Raw genomic sequence first — 25,732 nt, 5'->3', positions numbered from 1 at the left:
CTTAAACAAGCATCTAAGAGCATAAACCAGAGCAAAAGTACAGAAACAAACTAATATGAATACAATAAGTGCAACAAACTAATATGAATACAATAAGTCAACAAACTAATATGAATACAATAAGTGTAACAAACTAATATGAATACAATAAGTCAACAAACTAATATGAATACAATAAGTCAACAAACTAATATGAATACAATAAGTGAACAAACTAATATGAACACAATAAGAACCCAACTTTAAATGAAGCTTTTATTGTGAAGGTGAGCGGTCAGCTGACTGTCAGGTGTCTCCTCAGCAGCGAGGCGGCTCTGTGGTCCCCGTTCCCCGGAGCTCGTGACCCGGACTGCCTCCCGCCGCCGCCCCGCCGCGTCATCAGCCGCGTCACCAGCCGCTCTCCCCCCGGTCAGCCGCTCTCCCCCCGGTCTCCCCGGTCTCTCCGGTCTCTCCCCGGTCTCTCCGGTCTCTCCGGTCGTCATGGCCGTGCTGGACGTCGCCCTGCAGGGCCTCGCGGTGTTCGGCTTCATCCTGTTCTTCGTGTTGTGGCTGATGCACCTGATGTCCATCATCTATGTGTGAGTAAGCTAACGGCTAGGCTAGCGGCTAACGGCTAGGCTAACGGCTAGCGGCTAGGCTAACGCTGAGTGTCTGCGGGGCTCTGGGACTCTGGTGGGCGGTGTCCTGGTTCGCTGGTCCTCCGCTAGCCGGCTAGCTAGCTGAGCTAATGCTAGCTGAGCTAATGCTAGCTGAGCTAATCCACTGTGTGTTCTGTGGGACAAACAAGCTAATGAGCTCTGACTGAGGCTGTTGTTGTTGTTGTTGTTGTTGTTGTTGTTGTTTCAGGTGAGAGACGTCATCAGGTGGAGCTCTGTGTCTCTGCTGCTGGTTCCTGTAAACCAGTCTGTGAACCAGTCTGTAAACCAGCCTGTAAACCAGTCTGTGAACCAGTCTGTAAACCAGCCTGTGAACCAGTCTGTAAACCAGCCTGTGAACCAGCCTGTAAACCAGTCTGTGAACCAGCCTGTAAACCAGTCTGTGAACCAGTCTGTAAACCAGCCTGTAAACCAGTCTGTAAACCAGTCTGTGAACCAGTCTGTAAACCAGCAGCTTCAGTTTGTTTTGGTCCTCAGCTGTTCTCTGAAGGCTGAGGAGACTCCTCTAGATGTCTCCTAGAGGGCTGAGGAGGCTGAGGAGACTCCTCTAGATGTCTCCTAGAGGGCTGAGGAGGCTGAGGAGACTCCTCTAGACGTCTCCTAGGAGGCTGAGGAGACTCCTCTAGATGTCTCCTAGGAGGCTGAGGAGACTCCTCTAGATGTCTCCTAGGAGGCTGAGAGTCTCTGACCTCCGGCCTTCATCACATCAGAGGAACTCAAACCTCTCGTCTCAGGTCTGAGTGGACTTCAGGCTCAGTTCTCTCCTGATGCTCAGGAGCAAAACAACCCAGGAAACACATTAAAATAGATAAAGTTTATTTATTAAGTTTATACACTAAAGTAAAGACTTGTTTATAAAACACTCATTTACGTGACAAAAAATACAGGAATTCACTGTTAAACTGGAACCTGGGAGAATAAAATATTTACTTTCACAATTAGAAACTTTATTTTCTGATTACTTTGTTCGGGACAAGAAACAAGGAGTTTATAATTTACAGAAACAAAACTCTGACAAAGTGTTTCAGGATCTATTTGTTGAAAATCACTTAAAATACCTTCATCAACTCCAGAAATTCAGCTAAATAATTGCAATAAATGAACATTATACTTTAAACTTTGTGTCCGAGTTTGAAAATATAACTGCACCTTTCGTTCAGATCTGTAATCAGAATTCTGCTTTTTGCTATCTGTCCGTTAATTAGCACAATAATCATTAATGAATATTATTTCCACCTTTTATGTAATCTCTGGTTAAATAAAAAAAACACATTTCAGAAGTATCCACATAGGGAGGCAGGTTTTATTTTTGCTAACTTAAATTCAAAAGAATACATTTAATTTAATTTCCATAGATATCAACTCACAAACATTTATACACACAGCTGCAGAAGTGCCATGAAAAGGAACATAACAGTCATTTTGTTGGGACTTCTTCCAGCCTGCTCAGTTTTAATATTAAATAAATTAAAGTTGACATTTGTGAGAGAAACGTGGTGAAATCGTTGGTCCGAACCCTGTGAGACAGTCATGTGACTGTTGATAGAACTCAGGCTCAATGGCAACCAATCAGAACGCAGCGGTGGACTAGCGTAATGTTTCTTAGCAGCAGCACGTTATTGTGAGCGCTCAAACTGAGACGGACTGATCTTCATTACAGTGACATTTAAAAGGTGTTCATCGTCACTTCAGGGGGAAAGAAAAACTTTATTCAAACGTCCTCTTAGCCAATCACGTTGTTTCTTAACGGCCACAGAAACACTGAGTGGTTTCCTGTTGCCTCCACGAGACTGATGACCACTTCCTGTTATTTCAGTTTGTTTGATCTGCAGTGGAGCTGCTGAATGAAAAAGGGACAGATAAAACTTTTTGAGATCAACATCTCGAACCTTGTAACTTTTAGTTTTACTGATGTGTTATAATCTTAGAGCTAGTGTTAGGAAGTTAAACATCCCATAATTCATCTCTAATATCTATTTTATATTAATGTGAAAACATCTTCAAACTACTGGATTTATTCACCAACACTACATTTTACAGATTACATTGAACACATCATGATAACGTTATAATTTCCCTTCAACAATACTCATTTTCACTGATTTTCTCGTTTTGATGACTCGACCAAAAGCAAACAGTTTGTTCTGTAATTTAAGGAGCGATTTAGTTGCTGCTGATTAGGAACCGCTACTTCAAAAGGATCTCACGGGATTATATTGGTTGGAATGGATTTAATTCTGATCCGATCTGAAAATGAAATATTTCAAAGCAGATCTGAAGATTTCTGAGTTTGAAGATCTGGATTTGGATTTGGTAATCCCAAAACATAATTTGTGTGCGAGGTCCCACACCCACAACGGTCCATCTAAAGGCTGTTCTACAGTACAGACAAAGAGTCCAATCAGGGTTGAGCCACCGGTCTCTGTATAATGAGGGACCGTCACTTCTGCAGAGAATACTGTGCCTAATGACTTACAATGGGACATGCATCATAAACGTTATAAAATGCGTGCGTGTTGTCTGGAGGTATGAGGGTAGGTAATCTTCATGACTCTGTCAGTAGCCACATAAATATAATTGATTTCATGTTTGCAAAAACATGAAATCATCAGTGACACTGCAGCATACCGAAACTCAACCCACACTAGTCACACCTTAATGAACCGCATGACTCGCACTGAGCCGTCATGTTTCCAAAGCATCGAAGCCGTCTGAGCACATGTTGAGAGATAACATAATAACATAATAACATTAGCTTGATCGCTAGTTTTGAATTACCAGCTGCTGGTTTCTGATCGCTGACCTCTCTGTGTCTCCGTCACTTTCAGGCGTCTCCATCTGCACAAGAAAAGGTCGGAGGTCAAACAGCCGTTTGTGCAGCTGGCTGGAGTTTCTTTGCTCAAACCCCTGAAAGGTGTCGACCCGAACCTTATCTCCAACCTGGAGACGTTCTTTACACTGGATTACCCCAAGGTGAAGCTAACTACCCCCCACCCATCTAATGACACCCCACTACCATCTAAACCGACTCTGATTACAACAAAGCTTCCTCCAACTATTGTCCTACTGCCCAAACTTCCATCTATTTGCCCCGACCACCCCCCGACAACCCCCGACTTCCCCAACAACCCCCGACTTCCCCGACAACCCCCCGACTTCCCCAACAACCCCCGACTTCCCCAACAACCCCCGACTTCCCCAACAACCCCCGACTTCCCGACAACACTTCCCCGACCCCGACTTCCCCAACAACCCGATGGCTCCAGCTACAGACTGACTTTCTCTGCACTATAACTTCCTAAACTACCTTCTGATTACCTGAAGTTACAAACTAACTAAACCTGCTCTGTTTCCATTCAGGGAGTTCTGCACTAATTTCAACATGTTTGTTTTGCAGTATGAGATCCTGCTGTGCGTTCAGGATCAGGATGATCCAGCCGTTGACGTTTGTAAAAAGTTGTTGGGCAAATATCCCAACGTAGACGCTCGATTATTCATTGGTGAGAAAAGACTTCTGTTGTTTACTGTCATTCAACAAACTATGTTTATCTTATCAACGACTTCTAACTCACTTTGTTTAAACCATTAGTTAGCAGCTAACATTAGCATTTGTGTTTATTTTGATCCCAGGGGGAAAGAAAGTTGGAATCAACCCCAAGATCAACAACCTGATGCCGGGCTATGAAGGAGCCAAATATGGCCTGGTCTGGATCTGTGACAGCGGCATCAGAGGTCCGTAAATTACATTTTATTTTTTTTATTGCATACAAGCTTTAGATTTGTTCATCATAGTTTTTAATGCTAACTCTCTCTCTCTCTCTGTGTGTGTGTGTGTGTGTGTGTGTGTGTGTGTGTGTGTGTGTGTGTGTGTGTGTGTGTGTGTGTGTGTGTGTGTGTGTGTGTGTGTGTGTGTGTGTGTGTGTGTGTGTGTGTGTGTGTGTGTGTGTGTGTGTGTGTGTGTGTGTGAGTGAAACCCGACACCCTGACAGATATGACCAATCAGATGACAGAGAAGGTTGGATTGGTCCATGGGTTACCATATGTCGCCGACCGCCAGGGCTTTGCCGCCACACTGGAGCAGGTAAGGCTAACGAGCTAAAGCCAAGTCGGTTTTCCAGGAGCGTACACGATAAAACCTTTTTGAGACCAGAGATTGATGTTAATGCTATTTAGCATCAGTTTACGTTTGTTGCTAATCTAGATATACTTTTTATTTACGTTACATATGCTGTTCTTTTTTAAATTCACTAACTAACTGTTGGATGCTAGCACATGGTGATTTCCTGACTGTGGATTTTTAATACTGCCCGTTTACAATTCACCAATGATTTATTCTTATCTTAAGACAAAGGTCAATTTACAGGTGCAATTTCTTATTGACAAAACCAAGGCTTTCAATCTGGCTTACCATTCTCATCATCTTGATAAACTTTATTTTTTTGTTCTGTTATATGCAGATGACAAACACCTTATTCTGATACATCTGCAATCACACATTTTTTGTTATTCTCTTTGACATAATGTTGTTTTTTAATTAGGTTTATTATTTTCATGTTATTTTGGTTTGGCTTTGTGCGGATAAATTGTTTAATTTATCATCATTATTATTTTTGCCTGAGTACGGTGCACCTCAAAGAGTTTATCCTAAAAAAATAACAAAACAACAAACAATTGTTTCGGTAGTGTTTTTTTCTCATTTTGTTCTTGCTAATAGATGCTAATGCTAACCTGTTGTCAGGTGTATTTTGGGACGTCCCACCCTCGCTCCTACATCTCTGCGAACGTGACAGGGATAAAGTGTGTGACGGGGATGTCGTGTCTCATGAGGAAGGATGTCTTGGATCAGGCCGGCGGATTGGTCTCCTTCGCTCAGTACATCGCCGAGGATTACTTCATGGCTAAAGCCATCGCTGACAGGTTAGCATGTTAGCGTTAGCACCGGTTGAGCTATGTGTTTTCTTCATAAGCAAATGAAAGTGAACATTTCTTTTTACCGTCTCTCCTCAGAGGCTGGAAGTTCTCCATGGCAACACAGGTGGCGCTGCAGAATTCTGGGTCGTACTCCATTGGCCAGTTCCAGTCTCGCATGATCAGGTAACCTCAGAGCTCCTCATCTGATTTAAATAAAGGGTTTTCTGTAAATCATACATGTAACATATAACGTCTTCAAATGATGATGTTTGTAAAGAGTTATTATGGGATTATTTCATCTATACAACTAAATATTTGTTTGAAAATCTCTTCATTTTTGTATTATTTTGAGTGATCTCTTCAGTTTTAGGACATGAATGTAAATGTATTTGTATTTGTTGTTAGTGTAACACCCATCCCATGTAGCTATATAGTATTACGCTAATCTGCCAGGTGTAGTAGTACTATGGGCGGGGTCCTGGGTACAGTTTTAAACCTAATGGCGCTATTACCTGTTCTTATTAATTATTTAAGTACGTCTTATTCTGAAAAACTGAAATGACTGGCGGTGCCTCCAATTATGTTAAGGAAGTCAAATAAAAGGTCTTTGCCTTCTATTAAGTCCTTTTATCTTGTTTAAACAGTTATTACCAAAACATGAATTAGCTTATTTGTGATGAACTTTGATAAACCAAATATACTTTAAATGCCTTAACACACAATGTTTGGTATTTATTAGAGCAGGTACAACAAACAATATTATTGCAGATGACTCATAAAATGAATGTAAATAGACCTATTAATAAACACAAAATGGCTATGAGTTCCTCTCAGTAAATCCTTCTTTTGGAATCTTCATTGGTTACCATACAGGCAGACAGAACATATTTAACATGTGACAATCAATACATTGTGAACCCACCCTCTCTCACACATACACTCACTCTACAGCTTTAACCAAAATATACCCAAAAACCCTGTTGCAGGCCTGAGTCGTGGCTTGAGAGCGTTGAGGCCTAAAACTGCTGTGGCCGCTTCACTTGTCCACACAAGCATTAAACAAAAGGCACCTGCAAGTTTTGTCAGTACTCACAAATCCATTTAATGTCTCTCTCTGGTGGATTTAGATTGAACTGAATGACCATCCCATGATGCATGATGGTAACTGGCTCCTTGGATGGGTTGCCAGGTTGGTCATAAGTCAAGCGAATGACTGGTTTCGGTTCTCTCTGGGACTTTCGGATAATAGAAGCTTCTTCACTCCTTGCCATGCTTGTAGGAGCAGAGCTTGCTCCCCCTTCTAAATCTGATTCTTCAGCAGCGTCATCACTAGTCTCTCCTGCATCAGATTTTAGTGTAGAAGGTGCATTGTCTTTGGAACATCCGGTTACTATAGCTGGTGGTTCTTCAGAGACTTCAGAGCTCTCCTCCTCCTGGCTGTCATTATCCCCAGGGTTTTGATAGGGTATTGAGAGGTGTCTCCTGACCTCCTCCACATCAAAAGCTTGAGGGTTCCGGGCAGTTTCAAACTCTGTGTCCGAGGACGACGTGTTACTTTCCAATGTTGGATCAGCAGAAGTAGCTGGTCTTTGACTTGGTCGAGTACGCTGTGATCTTGTGACAGGTTTTCTCATAACCAGTCCTGTATCTTCGGGAGGGGTGGACATCCTAACCAGATAACCAATAGGCAAAAGATGGTCTCTGTGCAAAGTTTTGACTACACCAGTACCATGTTCTGGTTTGACCTTATATACTGGCAGATTCTGCAACTTTTCCACCACAACATAAGGTGTGGATTTCCATCGGTCTTGGAGTTTATGCTTTCCAGTCAACCCAACGTTCCGAAGAAGGATTCTGTCACCTTCAGCCAAGGGCAGATCTCTTACACGTTGGTCATAGTATGCCTTATTTCTCAGGTGACTCTTTGTAGCGGCTTCAGATGCCAGCTTGTAGGCACTTTGCAATTCTTTTCTCATCCGGGCCACGTACTGCTGGTAAGAAGACTCACTCTCTCCATCAGGTGATGTACCGAAACAGATGTCGACTGGTAACCTTGCTTCCCTGCCGAACATAAGACAATATGGAGAGTAGCCAGTAGCATCATTTTTAGTACAGTTGTACGCATGTACTAGTTGACTGATATGCTGGCTCCAGCATTGCTTCTTTACAGTGTCCATGGTACCAAGCATCGCCAGTAGAGTGCGATTGAATCTTTCAGGTTGGGCATCACCTTGCGGATGATATGGAGATGTGCGGGACTTACGGATACCAAGCATAGACAGTAGCTCTTTGATTAGCCGACTCTCAAAATCTCTGCCCTGATCAGTGTATCCTTGCAGGTAAACCGTAATGCACAAAGTACTTCTCCCATAGTACTTTCGCTACAGTGAGGGCTTTTTGATCCTTAGTGGGAAATGCCTGGGCATAACGTGTATAGTGATCTGTCACCACTAACACATTAGCAATCCCTTTGGAATCAGGCTCTATCTGCAGAAAGTCAATGCAGACTAGATCCAAGGGGCCATTACTTGTTATCTGATTCAATGGTGAGGCACGGTGAGGGAGTGTCTTTCTGGAGATACATCTTCCACAGGTTCGGATGTACTGCTCAACCTCAGTTGTCATGCGTGGCCAGTAGAATCTGTCTTTTAATAGTTCTGTGGTTCGTTCCACTCCCATGTGTCCACACTCGTCGTGCAGGGACCTTAATACCACAGTTCGGTATCTCTCAGGCAATACAAGCTGCCTTATCTCCCTTCCAGAGAGTTTCTTTGTTACTCTTAAGAGTATTCCATCTTTTGACTCAAGTTTACTTCCTTCACGAATGAGCAATGCAGTATCCGGTGGGTTGCTTTTAGAATGAGTCAGTACCTTATTAGTTTCGATTGCTTTTTTCACGGGTCCAATCACTGGATCCAATTCTTGGGCTGTCTGGATATCTTTCGGGCTCAGCTGGTCAATTGTGCTCATGCCTAAGTTCACTGGAAATGCATATGCTTCAGGTACAGCTGTTGCCGGAGCGCCTAGTTGCTCTACTAGTCCAACAGGAGCACTTAGTGCTTCACTGACACAGGCTCGCTTGCAGATGGCTTTGATGCCGGACGGTAGGATGTTTGTCCAGTGATGAGCATCTTCTTTGACATACTGCCGGGACAACAGGTCAGCATCAATATTGTGACGGCCCGGGCGATACTGGATGGTAAAATCGTAAGTGGCTAAGGCAGCAAGCCAGCGATGTCCTGTGGCATTTAGCTTGGCTGAGGTAAGCACATACGTTAACGGGTTATTGTCAGTTCTCACCGTAAACTTAGCACCGTACAAGTAATCATGAAACTTGTCCACGACTGACCACTTTAGTGCCAGAAATTCCAACTGGTGGACAGGGTAGTGCTGTTCAGACACACTAAGTTTCCGGCTTGCAAAGGCTACTGGCCTGAGACCTTCTGGGTACTCCTGGTTCAAAACGGCTCCTACACCATTCATACTGGCATCTACATGCAAAATGTAGGGTTTGGTGGGGTCTGCGAATGCTAACACAGGTGCATGAATCAGGCACTCAATGATCTTCTTGAAAGCATCTCGACAATCCTGATTCCAACGCTCCCCAAATGGCTCTGACTCTTTAAAGTAGGTCTTGGTGGAATCTTTCTTCTTTTCGGCCTTCTTCTCATGCCAAGTTGGCGGGTAGCCTTTCGTGAGCTCGGTAAGGGGACGGACAATAGCGGAGTAGTTTGCAATAAACCTGCGATAATATCCGCAAAATCCGAGGAATGACTTTAGTGATTTCAAATCTGTGGGCTCCTTCCAGTGTTTCACCACCTCCACTTTCTCAGGGTCTGTGGCGATCCCGGCCTCTGAAACAATGTGGCCGACGTACTTGACTTCGGGCAGACAAAATTGGCATTTGTCAATCGAGACCTTCAAGCCAACCTCTTCTAGTCTATCCAGAACCTTGAGGAGACGCTGCTCATGCTCTTCGAGAGTTTTGCCAAAGACGATAATATCATCTAAGTAGACAAGGACTTGAAGGAGATTCATGTCCCCAACTGCTTTCTCCATCAACCGTTGGAAAGTTGCAGGCGCTCCAGTTATTCCTTGTGGCATGCGTTCGAACTGATAGAATCCGAGGGGGCAAATGAAAGCTGTCTTCTCTTTATCCTCCTCAGCCATTTCTATCTGATAGTAGCCACTCCGCAGATCCAATACCGAGAACCACTTGCTGCCTGACAGACAGTCTAAGGCATCCTCGATGCGAGGCATTGTGTACTGGTCTGGTATGGTGCGTCTGTTAAGGGTTCTGTAGTCAATACAGATTCTGATACTTCCGTTCTTTTTGCGAACCACCACGATCTGTGAGGCATAGGGACTCCGGGACTCTTTTAAAATCCCAGCTGCTATCAGCTGCTGTATGTGTCGCCGCACATCTTCGATGTCTGCAGGGGCCAATCTGCGTGACCTTTCCCTAAAAGGCCTTGGGTCCTGCAGGCGTATGTGGTGTTCCACCCCCTTGGCCAAACCTACCTCCCACTCATGCAAGGAGAAAACTTTTTTCCTCTGAGCTAGCTTCTGGCGGAGCCGGTTCTTCCAATCCTCAGGGATGGGGGAATCACCAAACTCAAAGAGATTTGGGTCTAACGCATCTGCTGGTAGGTTAGATGGTTGGACTGGAGTGACTGTGTCTACAGCATACATCTCTGCAATAACAGTTCCAATGGGTATGGATGTCTTCTTTTGAGACTCATTATGAATGAGCACTGTGAAACGGTTAGTGTCTATATCAACATTTGGGAGTACTCCTGGCTGTACCAGCACACCGGCTGGGAGTGACTGTGTAGTGGGTGCATCAATCAGCACAATGTCTTTTGACCCAGTAGTCGGTCTTTCTACCTTACAGGTGGCATACAACTTTTCACCTGGAGCTATTGAGAGTGGACCTGGTCCTTGCCATTTCACTTGTCCAATGACACCATCTTTTGCTAGTGACTGAGAGAATTGAGTTTGAGCTTGGACTGGTGCATACACTGGTTGGATTCTCATGGAGTGAACAATGTTTTCATCACCACTTTCTTCCACCAGCTCCCACAGTCTGTGGAAAAGAGATGCGTTGGTGCCGACAATCACAGGGGCTTGGTTGTATTGCTTCGGCTCGGGACAAATCAAAGCTAAAACAACTATTGGCCCTTTCACACCTGTCATTTTTTCTGGAAACTCCATCTCTACGACAACATAGCCTTTGTAAGGATAATCAGTGTCTGACAGGCCCCAGAGGCCTAAGCAAGAGATGGGGTGTATAGGGATATCCAGCAAGTGTTCGTTATACCAGCTCTCAAAGATTATGGTGACATTAGAACCACTGTCCATGAGAGCCTGGCAGGACATGTCATTGACTTTGATGGGGTGAATCATTGAAGGACCCACAAGACCCTCAGGCAGGCTGGTATCTTCTTTAGGGACTTCCACCTTGTGGACCCTAGCAATACACTGCTCTTCTGAAGTGTTCTTTGGGTTCTCTTTTGCCCCGTCTTGTGCTCCTCGCACCAAACGAATGAGCTTTTGGATGACTTTCTGTGTGTTCTCTGGCTCTGTGCACCTTGGAGCAATATGACCATTTTCTCCGCATCGGTAGCAAAAGTATTCAGTAGACTCCTTTGGTGACTGCACTTTGAACGGAACAGATTTATGACTTGAAGCTGCTTTGTATCGGTTGAACTGGGTCACCGTCTCTCTTGGGGGGTCTGTTGTGAATTTCACAGCCATCACACTTATTCTATCTTCTAATGCTTTCACTTGTTTTCTAAGTGACTGTATTTCATTGTGTGACTCAGTTTTCTGTTTCTTTATTTCCTTTGGACCATTTAGAGGACCCTCAGATGGTAGCTGTTGCTGAGTACTTGTTCGCTCACCCATCTTGGCTTTCAGTTCTTGAATCTGTGCTCTAAGTTCACTCTGGTAGGCCAACTCAGGTTCCAATCCTTTCTCTGCCTGTACTGTGTGCACATTCTGACAACGTACAGGTGCACCTAGACTTTGCCTAGCAGACTGGCGTCCTTCTTCTTCACGAATCTCTTGTAGCAGTTTCAGGAATGTAGGGGGGTTGTCTCTCTGCTCCCTGACTTTTAACTGAAGTAACATGAGATCGGAGGTTGAACCTCTAATCAGCTGCTCAACTCTGGCTTTGTTAGCTGCGCTAACCTGAAGACCACCTCCCTGCACTACTTTGATAAGGGACCTCTCTAATCTTTGCAGGAATTCGGACAACTTCTCTCCAGGTTGTTGTTGAAGGGATCTGAAGGAAAAGTAGAGATCTTCTCCTGACTGTGACGTACCAAAAATGCTCTCTATTGCATGGATGTACTCCATTGGGCTAGCATCAGGTTCAGTCATACGCACAGCCTGAATTATCTCTAAGGCTGGGCCTTTAAGACTCTCAAGAATTCTTCTTCTTTTCTCCTTAATAGAGCACTCACCTTCATCTACCATGAATTTTGCCTGCTCCAACCAGCTGTCTAGGCATTCTTCCCCTGTGGGTGTGGGAGTGATGCCAGAGAAAGTCCTCAGACGTCTATAAGCGTTGCTGTCGGGCGGTTTATTGGTTCTGCCCCATACATCACCAACTGCACGAATAATAGATTCGGGGGTGCTGTTCTCTGCTATGTTCGGGCTGTATAATCTCTGAATATCATCCAGGGTTTTTCCTTCCTGCTGCAGAAGCTTGAGTAACTTCTCTGTGAAATCCTCAGTGCTGTCAATGTTTTGGTCCGCTATGCCGTGCACTGTGTTCCATACACTCCCACCCATTATTGGCATTATTTCTGGGGGGATTGCGGTGGGGTCTATCACTTCACGGCACTCGCACAACACCATTAAGGATTGATGTTGAGAGTTAAACATTTTTCCCCTAACGCGGACTTTGCCCAATGCTTTGATTGTTTCTGCTGTTTCTTCTATTACATCTACTGTGATGTTTTCTGGCACTCCATAAATTAATAGAGCATGTTCTACATCTACTCCCTCTCCTCTGCACCAGTTAACTAAATCAAGCTGTGAAGGACAACTCGCTTTACCTGCCATACTTGCAGCGTGCTAACTCTAAGAGGTTTTTTGTTGTGGGGATAGTTACTAATTGTTCACAATGTCTAAGAGGTTGTTACTTATGTTGCCTGATAACTCAATGAAGGTTAAAATCCCAGCGGTGCCTCCATGTATGTAACACCCATCCCATGTAGCTATATAGTATTACGCTAATCTGCCAGGTGTAGTAGTACTATGGGCGGGGTCCTGGGTACAGTTTTAAACCTAATGGCGCTATTACCTGTTCTTATTAATTATTTAAGTACGTCTTATTCTGAAAAACTGAAATGACTGGCGGTGCCTCCAATTATGTTAAGGAAGTCAAATAAAAGGTCTTTGCCTTCTATTAAGTCCTTTTATCTTGTTTAAACAGTTATTACCAAAACATGAATTAGCTTATTTGTGATGAACTTTGATAAACCAAATATACTTTAAATGCCTTAACACACAATGTTTGGTATTTATTAGAGCAGGTACAACAAACAATATTATTGCAGATGACTCATAAAATGAATGTAAATAGACCTATTAATAAACACAAAATGGCTATGAGTTCCTCTCAGTAAATCCTTCTTTTGGAATCTTCATTGGTTACCATACAGGCAGACAGAACATATTTAACATGTGACAATCAATACATTGTGAACCCACCCTCTCTCACACACACACTCACTCTACAGCTTTAACCAAAATATACCCAAAAACCCTGTGGCAGGCCTGAGTCGTGGCTTGAGAGCGTTGAGGCCTAAAACTGCTGTGGCCGCTTCACTTGTCCACACAAGCATTAAACAAAAGGCACCTGCAAGTTTGTCAGTACTCACAAATCCATGGACTATTCAGAAGGGCAGGTGAGGAGAAGCTGGGTGATGGACGGCCGGCAGAGTGCAGGAGAGACAGCAGCACCAGTATACAGCAGCACCAGTATACAGCAACAACAGTCTACAGCAGCACCAGTATACAGCAGCACCAGTCTACAGCAGCAACAGTCTACAGCAGCACTACAGCAACATACAGCAACAACAGCAGCACAGTCTACAGCAGCACCAGCAGTATACAGCAACAACAGTCTACAGCAGCACCAGTATACAGCAGCAACAGTCTACAGCAACAACAGTATACAGCAGCACCAGTATACAGCAGCAACAGTCTACAGCAGCACCAGTCTACAGCAGCAACAGTCTACAGCAACAACAGTCTACAGCAGCACCAACAGTCAGTATACAGCAGCAACAGTCTACAGCAGCAACAGTCTACAGCAGCAACAGTCTACAGCAGCACCAGTCTACAGCAGCACCAGTATACAGCAACAACAGTCTACAGCAGCACCAGTCTACAGCAGCAACAGTCTACAGCAGCACCAGTCTACAGCAACAACAGTCTACAGCAGCACCAGTCTACAGCAGCACCAGTCTACAGCAGCAACAGTCTACAGCAGCAACAGTCTACAGCAGCACCAGTCTACAGCAGCAACAGTCTACAGCAGCACCAGTCTACAGCAGCACCAGTATAGTATAGAGCAGCAACAGTCTACAGCAGCACCAGTATACAGCAGCAACAGTCTACAGCAGCACAAGCGGGAAACACTTCTCCATAGCGGTCCAAAGGAGACTTCCCCCTCTTCTCTCTTACAGTCACAAATGTCCGTCTGCTGAATCAGATAAATCAGCTAAGCAACAAGTCCATCTGCTACTTCATGACGATCTAGCAAAATCTGGTCTTAACCACAGGTTTCAAATGCATAGCTAACAGTATGAACGCAAAGCTAACGGCAGTTATGCTAATGCTACTCGCGATTAGCCTCAACTTGTTTTACACTATAACATTCAGTCACAGGACAGAAAACAAGTCACAAACATCGTATTTACCTCTTGTAGATCACAAAAGTCCAAACCATAGGATAACTGGTCGTCAACCAGTAGGTTATGAACACTTTGCTCTCTTACACTCTTCACTGGCCGGTGATGACCCGTACCTAAGCCCCGCCCCTAACCCCGCCCATAAGCCACGCCCCTAGGCCCCGCCCATAAGCCCCGCCCCTCTACTGGAGAACGGGATTCGATTGGCTGTTAGATTCAGAACATCCAATTAAACAATGAAATACAAAGATTGACATATGATGTTGCTAACAGGGTGTTGGGCTGAACACATGCGGATCATGTACATATTAACCAAACTATGCTCATTTGCATGAACTCTAACCTTTGAACTGTAAAGATTATGATTCTCTTATTTTAACTCTTTTATTCATATGGATCTATTTTTACCAATACTTATACATTCTTAACTTGTGTAAAAACTATTAACATCCTAATGTCTAAATGAATTATTTAGGCAGGGCTACATTAGTATATTTTAAAATATAATAATAATAATAATAATAATAATCAATCCTTTATTAGTCCCACAATGGGGAAATTATTTCTCTGCATTTAACCCATCCCGGAGGAGCAGTGGGCTGCAATGAAGCGCCCGGGGAGCAACTTGGGGTTAGGTGTCTCGCTCAAGGACACCTCGGCATGTTGCCGGTAGAGGGGTTTGAACCACCAACCTTGTGGTTACGGGACAAGCGCTCTACCTCATGTGCCACAGCCGCCCCATAATAAAACGTGTTTTATGTCTTCAGGTGGACGAAGCTGAGGATCAATATGCTCCCCGGCACCGTGCTGGAGCCCGTCTCTGAGTGCTTCCTGGCCAGCCTCATCATTGGCTGGGCTGCTCATTATGTATTCAGGTACACAGCCAATCACAGAGCAGGAGCACCTGGTTATGTCAAAACCTCCCAACATGTTTTTGTCCTGTGAAGATATTAATAACTACAGGAGTTAATGTTCTGTGTTGTTAGTCAGAGAACCTTTTAGAACAGTTCTGCAGATGTGACCTCAGTGTTTCTCACAGGAGATAAAAATAGTATTTATATATTTATTGTTTAGATCTTAAGACGGTTTCTGTAATTTAATCCTGAAAGATGCCTAGTTGTTGGTTTTGACAACAGAAAGTTCCTTTAAAAAAACAATTTAATACAAAATACATTTTATTAAATTCTGTTTACTTCAGTTTATATGACTTGATTCTGATCTCAGTCTTAAGTGTTCACTATATTGATTTCTATATATATATAACATAATATAATTGTGTCTTGCAGGTGGGACATGATGGTGTTCTTCATGTGTCACTGTCTCGCCTGGTTTATATCGGACTACATCCAGCTGACGGGTGTTCAGGTACAGACATTCAACAAATCATATGCTTTTAATTTGAAAGGTGTTTTACAAATATTTACCAGCTTGATGTATATTTACAGATTCTTTTTATTTAAGACTTTAAACAAGATGTTTGGTTTGATTTTATTTTACAAACATGACGTCATATATTTGTGTGCTTTGGGTTTGTCTGTTTCATTTAAAAAAAATTAAGTTTATTTTTATAAATTATAAACAAAAGTGAGTCACTGATTGCCACAGATTTGGAGGCTTTGTTCTATTCAGACTGTGATGCTGGTTATTGATGGGTGACGTCATCTCTCAGGGCGGCTCGCTGTGCTTCTCTAAGCTGGACTTCGCGGTGGCCTGGTTCATCAGAGAGTCCATGGCGGTGCAGATCTTCCTGTCGGCTCTGTGGGACCCGACGATCAGCTGGAGGACCGGCCGGTACCGGCTGCGCTGCGGCGGCACCGCCGAGGAGATCCTCGACGTCTAGTTACCATGGCAACAAGCTGCAGCTCCATCACCTCCTCCTCCTCATGGTCCTGAGGAGGAGGAGGAGGAGGAGGAGGAGGAGGACCGAAAGAGACTGATGTTTGTGTTTTGTTTTTTATGAGAGAAAATGAAGAGCGTGTTTGTTTGTATATATATGTGTGTGTGTGTGTGTGTGTGCGTGTGTGCGTGTGCGCGTTTTTAACTATTTATGTTTTTTTTGGTGCTAAAACTAAATGATGCCAGAACAAACCAATGAGAGCGCAGGAGGGAAGAAAAAACAAGAAAAAGAAAAAAGAAAAGGAGTGATGTGTCGCACTGAACAGACTGATCTCTGATCAGAGAAAACAAATCAACCAATCAGGAGAGAGGACGGAGGATTCTGCCTCCTGATTGGCTTCTGAGCGCTTGTGAAGTTTTGTTTTTTTATAGAAGCTCAAAATAATTAGAAGTGAATATTAAAGGTTGAAGCTTCATCACCACAGAATACTTGATATTTATGTGAATGCAGCATAATTCATAGTATTGACATATTTCACTTGAGTCTCTAATATTTCCATAAATTTAGAAAAGATTTTTGGCCAAAAAATAAAACTAGGAGACAAAAGAGTCACAAAAATATAAGCCTGTGATTATTCGTGTGAAGCATTCAGAAAGTTTTCTTTTATTAAAAACTTCCATCAGGACTTCAAACATCAAACGGAACACCGAGAACGTTGATCAGAAACCATCAGACACTCTGGAGATCATCTGTTTGTGTTCCTTCTATCTTCACAGTAAAGATGAAGGAGAATTATCATAATTATTAGATTCATATCCGTGATTATTACAAGAAAACGTCTCTCGGTTAGTTTTTCTCTGAGTGCTCCCGTATAACTGAGAATCAATATGAAATATATTGATTTGTGCAGCTTTTAAAAAAAAAAAAAAAAAAAAAAAAAACATACAAACAGCCAATAAGGAGAAAGAATGAAGTTTTGATTTTTGTCTTAAAAAGAACAAAACAAACAAAAAAAAGTTGCATTTTACAGAAGAGGACTGCATTTACAAAAAAAGAAAAAAAGCTGAGACATTTTTTATAACTTTATCTTCTGTATCTCTGATTCCCAAACTGTTAATTATACAATAAGATCACATAACTACGACTTCTTTATTTTCGTATTGTACGAAAACATTCTGTTAAAATAAAATATCTCTATTTCGCTTTTACTGAATTGGTTCATAAGTATGAAACATTTTTAAAAATAGACTAAATGTCGTTTTGGTGAAAACTTTTTTTATAGTTACCAAATCTGTAATTATAAAAAAGAACTCATAATTACGACACTGTTTTCTGTATCTCTTGATTTTTCAAAATAAGTATAAAATCAGAAAATCTGTATCGTATTTGTAAAAAGAAACTTAATTAAGAGATCAAACTCTCGCTCTTCTAAAACGTCTTAATGTTTTTTCTTTTGTGAAGTTGCCACAGAAAACAAACGTGACAAAAACAAGATTGATTGGCCAATGAGATCAGAGCATTTTTGTTGATTTGTGAACCAATTAGTTTTCTATTTTATAGTTGTATATTTCTTTCTTCATCCCTCCCCAACAGAAAAACGACTTTTAACACAGTTCAGCACTGAATGAACTCCAGTATTCTGAGACAGTAACGGTCAACGCATTTCATGTGACTCAAAAAAACATCAAATAGAAACAGGACCAAATAATTAAACGATAAAACTACAAAAAAAAATCCACATTTCTGAACTTTGTTTGTTTTGCAGAGTCTGAACACTGTAAACACTGTGTGTGTGTGTGTGTGTGTGTGTGTGTGTGTGTGTCTGTGTGTGTGTGTGTGTCTGTGTGTGTGTGTGTGTGTGGAGGATTGCAGTTTTGTTTTTTTTAAAGCTGTGTAGCTTCACTGTTAGCATTAGCTGTTTGTGTAGCTGGGGGGGGGGTTTGGTTGATGACGTCAGCTATGAGTCGGATGAACCTCTGCCGCTGTCGTCCAATAGGATCGTAGGATTCTTATTTGTTTATTGTTATTGTTTTTTGGTTGTTTTTTTATGACAATTATCTGCTGTAGTCTGCGAACCGACCAATCACAGTGAAGGATTGTGTCAACAAAGGAACAATAAAGATTTATCCTTTCAAAGCTGAACTTTCTAATGTGTTGTTGAAAATGTGCCACAATCTAATTGGCTGGAAGGATGGATTGTGGGTGGGGCTTGCAGAAACGGAGGACAGCCATTGGTTGTCAGATTATTTATTTACTCAGGGACTCATGCTTCAACTTCCTGTCTCCCTTTCAGAATAAATAAAAATTAAATCACAGTACCCCCCTCCCCCCCATGCACTGGTTCAATATTAAAAATGTTTAATATAAAGACAACAAAAGTCCCATCTGCTCCCACAATGCACCACTTTGACTTAACATTCATCAGCATAGAAAAACAAACGGAAACATTCAGGTACAAAAACAGTTTAGAGAGATACATTACATTTACATTACAGTCATTTAACTGTAAACCAGCGCCTTCAGATAATAATAAATTATTCTAAAACGTTTTAATCTACTATAAACACATTTGAATGCAATCAGGCAAGCTTGAAAAAATATGTTTTCAATAAGTTAAAATACGTAATAGACAGTTTTATGTTTTCATGTCTTCATGATACAAATAACAATATAAGGTTACTTATTGATAACGTGGAGCAAGTGTGCAACGTAAATATGTAAGACTGTTAATATGAACATGTTACACAAAAGGAACAAAGAATGTAACATTTAAATACTTACAATTAAACATCACAGTACATGTCTTATGTATTATGTAATGTAACAAGTAGGTATCGGGTAAAGTATTTTAACGTTACAAAACTTCAAGTATAAGAAGTAGCATTAACCTTGTAACCTTTTACAAGTGTGTCCTGTTTCAATACTACTACTTGACAATACATGGATTTAAGCATGTAGTGTAAGATATTACATACTTGTATGTGTCTATATACTTCTAACACATATGTAATGTGTAATGCCAGAAGTATTGTACCAAGTACCTACGACGTGTGTAACACACAACTTTAGTATTTAAACTGTGACGTCTTAAAAGTTATTCTAAACAGTTAATGTCACAGGTTCAAAGTCGTGACTTGTAAATTACAGGTTTTGTAATGTGTAAAGTGTCAAAGTGTGTCAGATACAGGTTTAACTTGTACTTAACATGTCACAGTACTTACAATTACACAGGTAAGTATAGTCACCTGTTAAATACAAACGTGTTACATAGAAGTATTTTATACTACATGTAGAATGTTGGCTGTTACTTTTGTATAACGCAACATTAACAAGTTAACTACGGTTATGTAACATCAACGTGTTACAAAATGTGAAGTGTCATGTAACATCTTTTATTTTAGTTTTGAAACATAAAATATTTTCAACATATTTTCTTGCAGAGAATTTAGCCAACAAGAACAGTTTGATGAAGTTCTGAACTGCATGCTGGGAAATCTTAACAAAGAGTGGTTCCTTTGGTCTTAATTGATTGCTGTTTTGATTGATGGAAGGGGCGTGGCTTCATGCATATGGAGGCGTGGTTATGTAACCCTGAAACAGGATGTGATGTCATGAAAAAAAATACATTCACTTCATGTGAAACAAGTAACTTTTTCAAATTAAGACATGAAAACATAAAAAAATACAAAACCTTAAACAGTAGGAACAAAATAAAAGTTTGGAAAGCCATTCAAACAGGAAGTGATGTCATAATGAGATAATGAGTTGGTCCAATTAAAAGGCACACAAACTTTGGCTTGGTTTGAGGGTTAACTTAAAAAATCTAATTAAAATATGTTTGCTGGACGGTTTATTTTATAGCTTAACAAACCAACAAGTAAAGCATTTAATATTTAATATCTAATATTTAATCCAATCAGCTCTGGTCAGAGGTCAGAGGTCAGAAGGCTCACTGGGAAACAGCAGCTTCCTGTTTTTTTTGTGGCTTATTTCCTGTTTACAGAAAATGATCGACATCAAAGATCCCCAAAAACTTTAATTTACCAGAGATTTCAAAAACAAGAGCTGGATTTGAATTTAATATTTTTTAATAGAAAAAAGAATGGGACACTTAAAGATCAACCAATCACAGCTCAGCTTGTTACACACACACACACACACACACACACACACACACACATATATATATACATATAAATATGTATATATATACACACACACTGATAAATAAATACACACACTCAGGTACGAGAGGTGGGCGGGGCGTTGAAAGCATTACCTTTGTCATGTTGTACAGTATAAACACATTCATGATTAAAAAACATTCTCTATATTTACCAACAATACGACAGAAAACACAAAATTATTCTGAACTAAATGAAATAAACTTCAATCAACAAACACAACCCGCCACCAAAACTCCACTCAAACAGCAGATACGTCTAAAAAACAGCAGAATAATTCATAGAAATAAGGCACAGAAGACAGTCGGTCGAGATCGCAGCTAAAATCCTACAATAACTATTATTATTATTAATTTAAGCCAATCAGACAGCGTGTGACGTGCCAATGATAAAGGCACGGCGCTGAGAATTCAAAAATGTGTAAATCAGAGACAATCTTGCAAAAACTGGAAACTTAAACAAACTTTTGTTAATTTCCCAATTTTTTGTTTCAGTTTAGTGTTTTTTTTGGACTCCATTACCCACAATGCATTGCTACTTGTAGCTCAGTCTGCTCAGGAATGTGCTGTGTAACCTCTGTAACCATGGCGACCCCCCTGCGTGATGACATCATCTGTCACTGTGATGTCAGAGTGTTTGTAGGCACAGAAAGCTCGGTGCTGTCGGAGCTCTCACATTGGTCCATTTGTTTCCACCATGGGCCAATCAGAAGCCCTGAAGACTGGTCAGGTCATCGGTTCCAAAGGTCAAAGGTCAGATGAAGGGTTCTGAGGCAGTCAGCAGTAGGAAGAGACGACTCAGAGGTTCGATGTGGACTTGGAGAAGGAGACTCGGAGGTCAGATGGTGGACTAGGAGAAGGAGACTCGGAGGTCAGATGGTGGACTAGGAGAAGGAGACTCGGAGGTCAGATGGTGGACTTGGAGAAGGAGACTCGGAGGTCAGATGGTGGACTTGGAGAAGGAGACTCGGAGGTCAGATGGTGGACTTGGAGAAGGAGACTCGGAGGTCAGATGGTGGACTTGGAGAAGGAGACTCGGAGGTCAGATGGTGGACTTGGAGAAGGAGACTCGGAGGTGCTGGTTGTGGTCCAGCTGGTGGTCGTGCAGAGCGATCAGAGCCTCGATGGCTTCCTCCACAGACTCCAGCTGCATCAGAGCCATCTTCCTGTCCTTCCTGTGACATCAGAGGAAGTGACATCATAAGGTTGAGCTCAGATTTCCTGTTTTAAAGGAGCACACACGCTTTTACTCACTGGAAGAACTTGAAGGCTCTGACGTTGAATCCAGCCGAGGAGAACAAGTCCTTCAACGTCTCCTCGCTGACGGGGGACCTGAAGACAGAGACGGAGAGTTCAAAGGTTTCCTCTGAAACGTCTTCTGAAGGTTTTTATGAACTCTGGTTTAGTTTCCATGGTGACGAGTTAAACGGAGCGTTTGGAAACAAACAAACAACAAACTGACGGTGTTGTTACATTGTGGCAAATTATATTAATACAGATGTTAAATGATTAAACATCAAATATGTTAAAAATAAATAATAAGCTACTGTTTGATTTGTTAATATCACCAAAGTAGAATGAGCTCGCTGAGCACGCTCAGATTCTTCTTCTCTGGTATTTGAGGTTTCATTAACGGATATATATATTTATTTGGATACCGCTGATGTATAATAAATAATATAATATAATAAATATGTGACAGAGTAAACATTACGGGATGTTGGAGAGGTGCAGCGTCGCCGACGGAGGGAAGATGTTGTTGAAGTTTTTGGATCCAGGTTTTTTGAAGCGGTGGAGGGCGGAGCCTGAGAAGTCCCGAGTCAGCGTCTGCTCTTCCTGCCCCGCCCCCCCGCGGGGCAGCTGCACCACCGGGTGTTTGGACAGCATCACCCGAATCACGTTACCATGGAGACGCTGCCCGTTCAGGTGACTCATCGCTGCAGAAAATACAACAATAACATAAAGAAAGAAATGATAAAATAATTACACATTTCACCCCCAAAACTTTTTCCATTTAATCAGAAATTAAATATTTTATTTTGACTTATTTCAGTGTTTTATTATCATTTTTATCAACATTAATTTAATTTCACGTGTTTCTTGTCTGTGAAACGTCTAAAAATCTATTTATATACCATAAACTCATTTTTCCATTATCCAAAATTATTGTTTCATGACAATAAATCACTTAACGCTCATTTTAATTAATTAAATTATTTAACTCACTTAAGAGTTTTCTGTCCACATGCAGCCGTTTGTAATTTTTTAATAAGTAGAAAAGTCATAATATTGGTTCATTTTAATTATTTGTAAATATTGTTTTGGTTTTTCTTTTATGAAATAAGCTGTAAATAAAATAATAATTTAAAATAATAATCAATCTGTTGACACAATAAACTATTCAGTTAACTTTGAGATAATTCATTTAAGATCTAAAGAATCAATGAAAAGCTTTCGGTTCCTTTTCCACCACACGCCTTTTAAGTAAATATTTATTAAATATGAAGAATCTCTAATGAACCGTTTTAGAATAAATAAATGTTTTGTCTGTCGGACCGAGTTGAGCCTGAGTGGCGTCGCTCATCTGAACCAGAGCGTTCTCCTTCTTGTTGAAGAGGATTTTCACTCTCTGAACGTCTCCATAAACACCTGGAAACATAAAAGGCACCGTCAACAACTCAAATATGATTCACTCTGCTCAGAAACACTGATTCAGAATAACCTAAATATCATCCTTTAATATTTAATATGAACTTAAAGGTTCCTTCTGACCAGAAAAAAGTCAATAAGAGTTTATTTATTTTTAATTATTTTATATCTTAAATTATTTCATTAACAGTTGAATTTAAACATGTAAATACATAAAATAATGTTTCTATGTTTCTTAATATGAATCATTAATTATGATATAATAAATAATATTTCAGTGTTTCTTACCAAACAGGATGAAGAGGCAGTGAGGCGAGACGCTCTGCAGAGACAAACAGTGTTAATAAAGTTAATTGAGAGCGCAGCGCTCTGATTGGTCGATGGCTGTGTGACTGTGTGACCTCTGACCTCTGGGTTGAGGTTGGACACCAGCAGCACCGAGTGACCAGCAGGAGGCGCCACCTGCAGGGAGACACGAGGAGGAGACACCAACGGACCGGGGACGGACGCCATGGACAGACCTGAGGACAAAAAACTTTATTTAAAATGAGTACAAAACTGGGAGGAGGAGGAGGAGGAGGAGGAGGAGAAGAATAATATATATAAAGTTTTAATTTGGAAGTGTTCCTTCTAAGCTTGTTTTCTAAATGTTGTTCCATTTTATTTTATTTTATTTTAAATATTTAAATTCTCACCTGTGTGTTGGTGGAAGGTCGGCTGGAAAGCTGCTGCACCGTACGGAGGAAGAGCTACACCTGTAAAACACACACACACACACACACACACACACACACACACACACACACACACACACACACACACACGGTTAACAGACTTACGGCGAATGACACACTGTATATAAGAAGTGGACGTAGTCATGGTGACGTCTCTCGTTGGTTTTGAAGCATTGAGTTCAGCATTTTGTCCGTCGCCACGTTGGGTTTTTTGCAACCAGTGAACAGGAAGTGACCATATTAGATTAGATAAAATAAGATAATCCTTTATTAGTCCCGCAGCGGGGAAATTTACAGGATTATAGGACTGAGGAGGAGTGACGTAGAGACGGCGTATACGTCTCTGGTGTCGACCTGTCAGTCAGTGTGTAGCCCCGCCCTAAAGCATCCCCTGCTTTATGGTCTGTTTGACTGTAAATGGAGCATCATTTACTAAATGAACATCATGCTGTATTGAAGAAGACTTGAAACTAGAGATTGAGACCATAAACTCATGTTTACAATGTTTACTGAGGGAATAAATCAAGAGAGAAGTAGAGTCATTTTCTCATAGACTTCTATACAACCAGAGGAGTCGCCCCCTGGTGGACAGGAGAGAGAATGCAGCTGGTGATGATGTGTATTAAACTACTTCCTGTACAGTGTCAGCGACAGAAGCTAAGTGACGGGTTTGGTTCTTTTCTTTAGGGTCTCAGGTTAGCAGAGGTTAGCGTTAGCATGAGCTCGTCCTACCGAAGGCGGCGTTGGGGTCCAGCTCTCCGGACGGGAGGTCGGCTCTGGTGAAGTCTCGGCTCTTGTCGTTGTTGTACTTCACATTGAGCGCGCTCAGTTTGGAGAAGTCGATCCTCAGCGTGCAGCAGCCGTTATAGATGTTCTGACCGTCCAGAGACTGAAAGACAGGAAGTCAGACCGCTGCAATCTGATTGGAGCAGAGCTTCATCAGAGACTCTGAGCTCTATTCTGCTTCTTCTACTTCATTCTATTGAAAGGCAGTGAGGCTCTGGGTCTAAACAGTGCATTAATATGAGTAAGTGTGTGTGTGTGTGTGTGTGTGTGTGTGTGTGTGTGTGTTTGTGTGTGTGAGAGCGTGCACGTGACTCACTGCCTTGGCGTGCTGAGCGTGCACGGTGTCACTGAACTGCAGCAGAGCCTGAAACTGATTGTTTCTGGTGAACGTGATGATCTTCAACACCGAGCCGAACTTACTGAAGATCTGAAAACACACAATAATAAAATCATAAACCTGTATAAATAATAATAACAATAATAATGATAATAATAATAAAAATAGAATTAACAACAATAATAATAATAATAACAATAATAATGATAATAATAATAAAAATAGAAATAATAACAAGAATGATAATGATAATAAAAAATATAACAATAATGATCCTAATAAAAAAATGTAATTAATAATATTAACAATAATGATTAGAAATAGAAATAATAATAGTAATAATACTGGTAATAATAATGATATAATAATATTGATATTATTAATACAAAATGAACAAGCTGATAGTCGACCTGCTGCAGGACCTCCAGTGTCACCGGGTAAAATAAATTCTCCACGATGATTCTCAGGACGGGACTCTGACAGGGAGCTAAGCCCCCCCCTCTCCCCCGACGCCATGTTCCCAGAATGCACTGCTGCTCCACTGATGGCCTGCAGAGCTGCTCTCTGTCAACAAACACATTTCTTGGATTAATAGAACAATTACCTGTAAAATATCATTTCAATAGTGGGTTAAAAATTTTGTGTACTTAAATTTTTTATTTTAAAATCAATTTTTATTTAATTAAGTTAAAAAAGCATTTAAAAATATAGT

General features: G+C 41.3%; 2 protein-coding genes across 2 annotated transcripts in view; one reads left to right on the top strand and one right to left on the bottom strand.

The window, feature by feature from the left end:
- The first annotated feature begins 313 nt into the window (after positions 1-313).
- ugcg (UDP-glucose ceramide glucosyltransferase) lies at positions 314-16,392 on the top strand. The gene is made up of 10 exons (XM_054612978.1): positions 314-578; positions 3,485-3,629; positions 4,054-4,156; positions 4,287-4,388; positions 4,625-4,737; positions 5,395-5,573; positions 5,664-5,750; positions 15,262-15,369; positions 15,781-15,859; positions 16,164-16,392. The coding sequence occupies exons 1-10, from the start codon at positions 481-483 to the stop codon at positions 16,332-16,334; spliced, it is 1,185 nt and encodes a 394-aa protein (XP_054468953.1). The 5' UTR covers positions 314-480; the 3' UTR covers positions 16,335-16,392.
- An 862-nt stretch (positions 16,393-17,254) lies between these two features.
- Positions 17,255-25,732, bottom strand: part of LOC129102726 (polypyrimidine tract-binding protein 3-like) — a 10,460-nt gene continuing 1,982 nt past the window's right edge. The window contains exons 5-14 of the mRNA XM_054612985.1: positions 25,431-25,582; positions 25,000-25,110; positions 24,630-24,786; positions 23,859-23,918; positions 23,572-23,684; positions 23,452-23,485; positions 23,071-23,163; positions 22,229-22,451; positions 21,769-21,846; positions 17,255-21,689 (exon numbers count right to left, since the gene is read on the bottom strand). Of these exons, the coding sequence (XP_054468960.1) occupies positions 21,557-21,689; positions 21,769-21,846; positions 22,229-22,451; positions 23,071-23,163; positions 23,452-23,485; positions 23,572-23,684; positions 23,859-23,918; positions 24,630-24,786; positions 25,000-25,110; positions 25,431-25,582 (1,154 nt within the window). The 3' untranslated portion in view covers positions 17,255-21,556. The remainder of the gene's footprint in view (positions 21,690-21,768; positions 21,847-22,228; positions 22,452-23,070; positions 23,164-23,451; positions 23,486-23,571; positions 23,685-23,858; positions 23,919-24,629; positions 24,787-24,999; positions 25,111-25,430; positions 25,583-25,732) is intronic.

The sequence above is a fragment of the Anoplopoma fimbria genome, chromosome 14, assembly GCF_027596085.1.
Source record: "Anoplopoma fimbria isolate UVic2021 breed Golden Eagle Sablefish chromosome 14, Afim_UVic_2022, whole genome shotgun sequence".
Classification (NCBI taxonomy): Eukaryota; Metazoa; Chordata; class Actinopteri; order Perciformes; family Anoplopomatidae; genus Anoplopoma; species Anoplopoma fimbria.
The sequence above is the reverse complement of the archived record's forward strand: the minus strand, read 5'-3'. Positions and strand labels throughout refer to the sequence as shown.

What these genes read in the sequence shown, in the direction of transcription:
- ugcg (XM_054612978.1), top strand. Translation starts at nt 481, where the DNA reads ATGGCCGTGCTGGACGTCGCCCTGCAGGGCCTCGCGGTGTTCGGCTTC. An exon ending in CTGTGACAGCGGCATCAGAG is followed by an intron (nt 4,389 to 4,624) that starts GTCCGTAAATTA and finishes TGTGTGTGTGAG; the next exon opens with TGAAACCCGACACCCTGACA. An exon ending in TTCCAGTCTCGCATGATCAG is followed by an intron (nt 5,751 to 15,261) that starts GTAACCTCAGAG and finishes TTATGTCTTCAG; the next exon opens with GTGGACGAAGCTGAGGATCA.